This window comes from Sinocyclocheilus rhinocerous, unplaced genomic scaffold, assembly GCF_001515625.1.
Source record: "Sinocyclocheilus rhinocerous isolate Xijiao unplaced genomic scaffold, SAMN03320098_v1.1 scaffold3663, whole genome shotgun sequence".
In the NCBI taxonomy this organism is placed as follows: domain Eukaryota; kingdom Metazoa; phylum Chordata; class Actinopteri; order Cypriniformes; family Cyprinidae; genus Sinocyclocheilus; species Sinocyclocheilus rhinocerous.
This window is the reverse complement of record NW_015630018.1, coordinates 174,498-177,348: the sequence shown is the minus strand read 5'-3', so window position 1 is coordinate 177,348 and position 2,851 is coordinate 174,498. Positions and strand designations below refer to the sequence as shown.

The following is a 2,851-nucleotide window of genomic DNA, read 5'->3' as shown; positions in this document are numbered from 1 at the left end:
GAACTATGATTTTTATATATACCATGCTTTTTGGACCCCATGGCATTTTTAGAAGTACAGTACCATATTTGGTGTGTGCAAGACTGATCATGTATTGATTTTTTCCATATGTGTCTGTGTGTTTTCAGCTGGTCAGACCAGTCACCTTAGTGCCTAGAGTCCCTGGAATCCCCGGCCCCTCCTCTCCACAGCCTGTCCAATCAGAAGCCAAGATGGTAATTTCTGCACCTCTCATTTACATATGCATCCACATACACCTCATTTGCAGGCGTGTTTCAGTGTAAGCAGATTTTCCTTCAGCCCAGAGGGACCCAGAATGTACAGTCCACAACACTGACACAACAACATTGAGCTTTGTGTAGTTCCTGTGCAAGAGCACAAGAGGGCATCTGGCTGGAGTGTGTTTATGTGCGTTTATGTGTTTTTACACAACCAGACCAGCACACATTGTTGAAGTAGTGTTGAAATCTAGAGAACAGCTATTTGCACGTTTAAAGAGAAATTTGTACATGCACTACTGGCCAAAAGTTTGGAGAAATAATTATTTTTTAATGTTTTTTGAAAGAAGTCTTTTATGCTCACCAAGGCTGCATTTATTTGATCAAAAATGCAGTTATAATAGTAATATTATTAAATATTTTTACAATTTAAAATAACTGTTTTGTAATTAAATATATATTAAAATGTAATTTATTCCTGTGATCAAAGCTGAATTTTCAGCATCATTACTCCAGTCTTCAGTGATCCTTCAGAAATCATAATAATATGCTTATTTGCTGCTCTTTTTTCTGCTTAAAATGTTTGTGAAAAGCATGATACACTCGAAAGTTTGGGGTAAGTAAAATAATAATAATAATAAAAAAATCTATTTAGCAAAGCCGCATTAAATTGATCAATTGTGACAGTAAAGACATTTGTAGTGTTACAGAAGATTTCCATGTCAAATAAGTGCGGTTATTTTGAACTTTCTATTCATTAGAGCATCATAAAACAATTGCATCATGGTTTCCACAAAAATATTCAGCAGCACAACATTGATGAAAATAAGAACCATTATTAATAATTGAGCATATCAGTGTGTTCGAATGATTATTAGAAGAAATTTCTTTCAAAACCATTAAAAATCTTAATTATTCCAAACGTTTGTCCAGTATAGTGTATGTAAATGTTCCTTAATTTTTAACTTTTATGCAAACTGCATTTCTCAAGCGCAACCGTTTAACCCTGTTACTGAAGTTATTGTAGGAAAAATTATCCTTTTTTTTGTTTGTTTTCCCTTTAATATGGGAAATGTATATTTATTAGTCATTAGTCTAAACTAGTCAAGTTTAGGCCGAGTTTAATATGAGCTCCTGAAAAGTACCTGATTTTACTAACACTGTTACTAAGAAAATAGACTTATTTTTCTCAAGTCTCAAGCCCTGTTTTGTACCCTATTTGTTTAAATGCATATGACCAAATACATGCTTGCTTATGCCCATGTGCATCCAAACACCAACAAATGCACATCTACCGCATGACCAAACATTCATAACATGCACCACATCAGCATACACATACGCACATAAAACATATTCATACACATACACCCTTATAAAATATGCACCCACCCTCCAAATAACCTCCATCTACAGGAAGCACACGCACAAAACCTCAACTCATCAGAAAACATCTAATGAGTCCTCGTCAAGCAAACACCCCCTCATCTCTCTCTCTCTCCCCTGCCACACAGACACGGCACTTTACAAGGACTGATGATGCTGCAAAGACCACAATAATGATAATTAACTTGCTGAATTTAGAAGATTATGCTGTTAATTAGTTGCAAAATAAAGATAAGTAATAAAGGAGCAGATGGTTGAATAAAACCCTCGAGATGGAGGGCTACTGCTCTGATGGGGCTCCGATGGCAGATATGAAATATGGATCTGACTGGCCCCGCACTCATCGTTCACAGTCCCTCTGTTTCTCTCTCTCTCTCTTTCTCTTTCAGTCTTTCGCTCAGCCCTTGTGTGACTTGTTCCACGTGAATAATTTCTTTCTGGTCATGTAGAAACGTGGAGTTCGGGAAGGGTATTGCTCTATAAACTAATTTGCTAGATAGATTGGTCTGCCGAGGATGGCTGTTAAAATAATGTTCTTTTCTTGTTTTTTCATGAAAATTAATGCGTCCTCCGTCCCTGTGGCCATGGTTACACACCTCACCTGCTGTGGGGGCGTTTGTTAACTCTCGCGCTCGACTGCTTTCGGGCCACATCATGGTTTCCTGCAAAGGGTTTTTAAAAAAAACAAGTCAGCTTAGAAAAAAATTATATGTGGAGATATAAAACTTCTCAGCATCTGTCATTCTGAAGACTGGATTTTTGTGTTTCACGTTAACTGAATTTTAGCTAGTTGCCTAATTTCTCATTTTAATTTAGTGTATGTACTAATGTTACTAAAACTGAAATAATAAGTAGTAAAAACTAGGCCTGGGCGATAAAACGGTATCGATATTTATCTTGTTGCATTTTAATGTTTTGTTAATCTAACCCACGAGATGCGCCGCTGCTGGTTATGCATTCAAAATATTAAGAGAAATATAGAAGCTCAATGCGGAGAAGATCTTGATTAGGTGAAAACCGAAACCAAAGCCATTCACACAAAACGCATATTCAGCGTATTTTTAGACGGGCAAATACGACTGCTGCACTCGCGTCTCACACAAGAGATGTAGCCATGCAAAGTTAAAACAGTTTAAACTTTTATAAAACACGTTGCGAATTTGTGGAGGTTTATTCCTTTTCACTGCGTCCCTTATGTTTTTAAATGCAATCTGCGGGATGGGCGATTCGGCTCTTTGTATTAAGCA

General features: G+C 36.8%; 1 protein-coding gene across 2 annotated transcripts in view; it reads left to right on the top strand.

Annotated features, from left to right (window-relative positions):
• atf2 (activating transcription factor 2) overlaps positions 1 to 2,851 on the top strand; it is a 33,374-nt gene that overhangs the window by 9,568 nt on the left and 20,955 nt on the right. For both annotated transcript variants that reach the window (XM_016551565.1, XM_016551566.1), the window contains exon 8: positions 129 to 215. In XM_016551565.1, the coding sequence (XP_016407051.1) occupies positions 129 to 215 (87 nt within the window). The remainder of the gene's footprint in view (positions 1 to 128; positions 216 to 2,851) is intronic.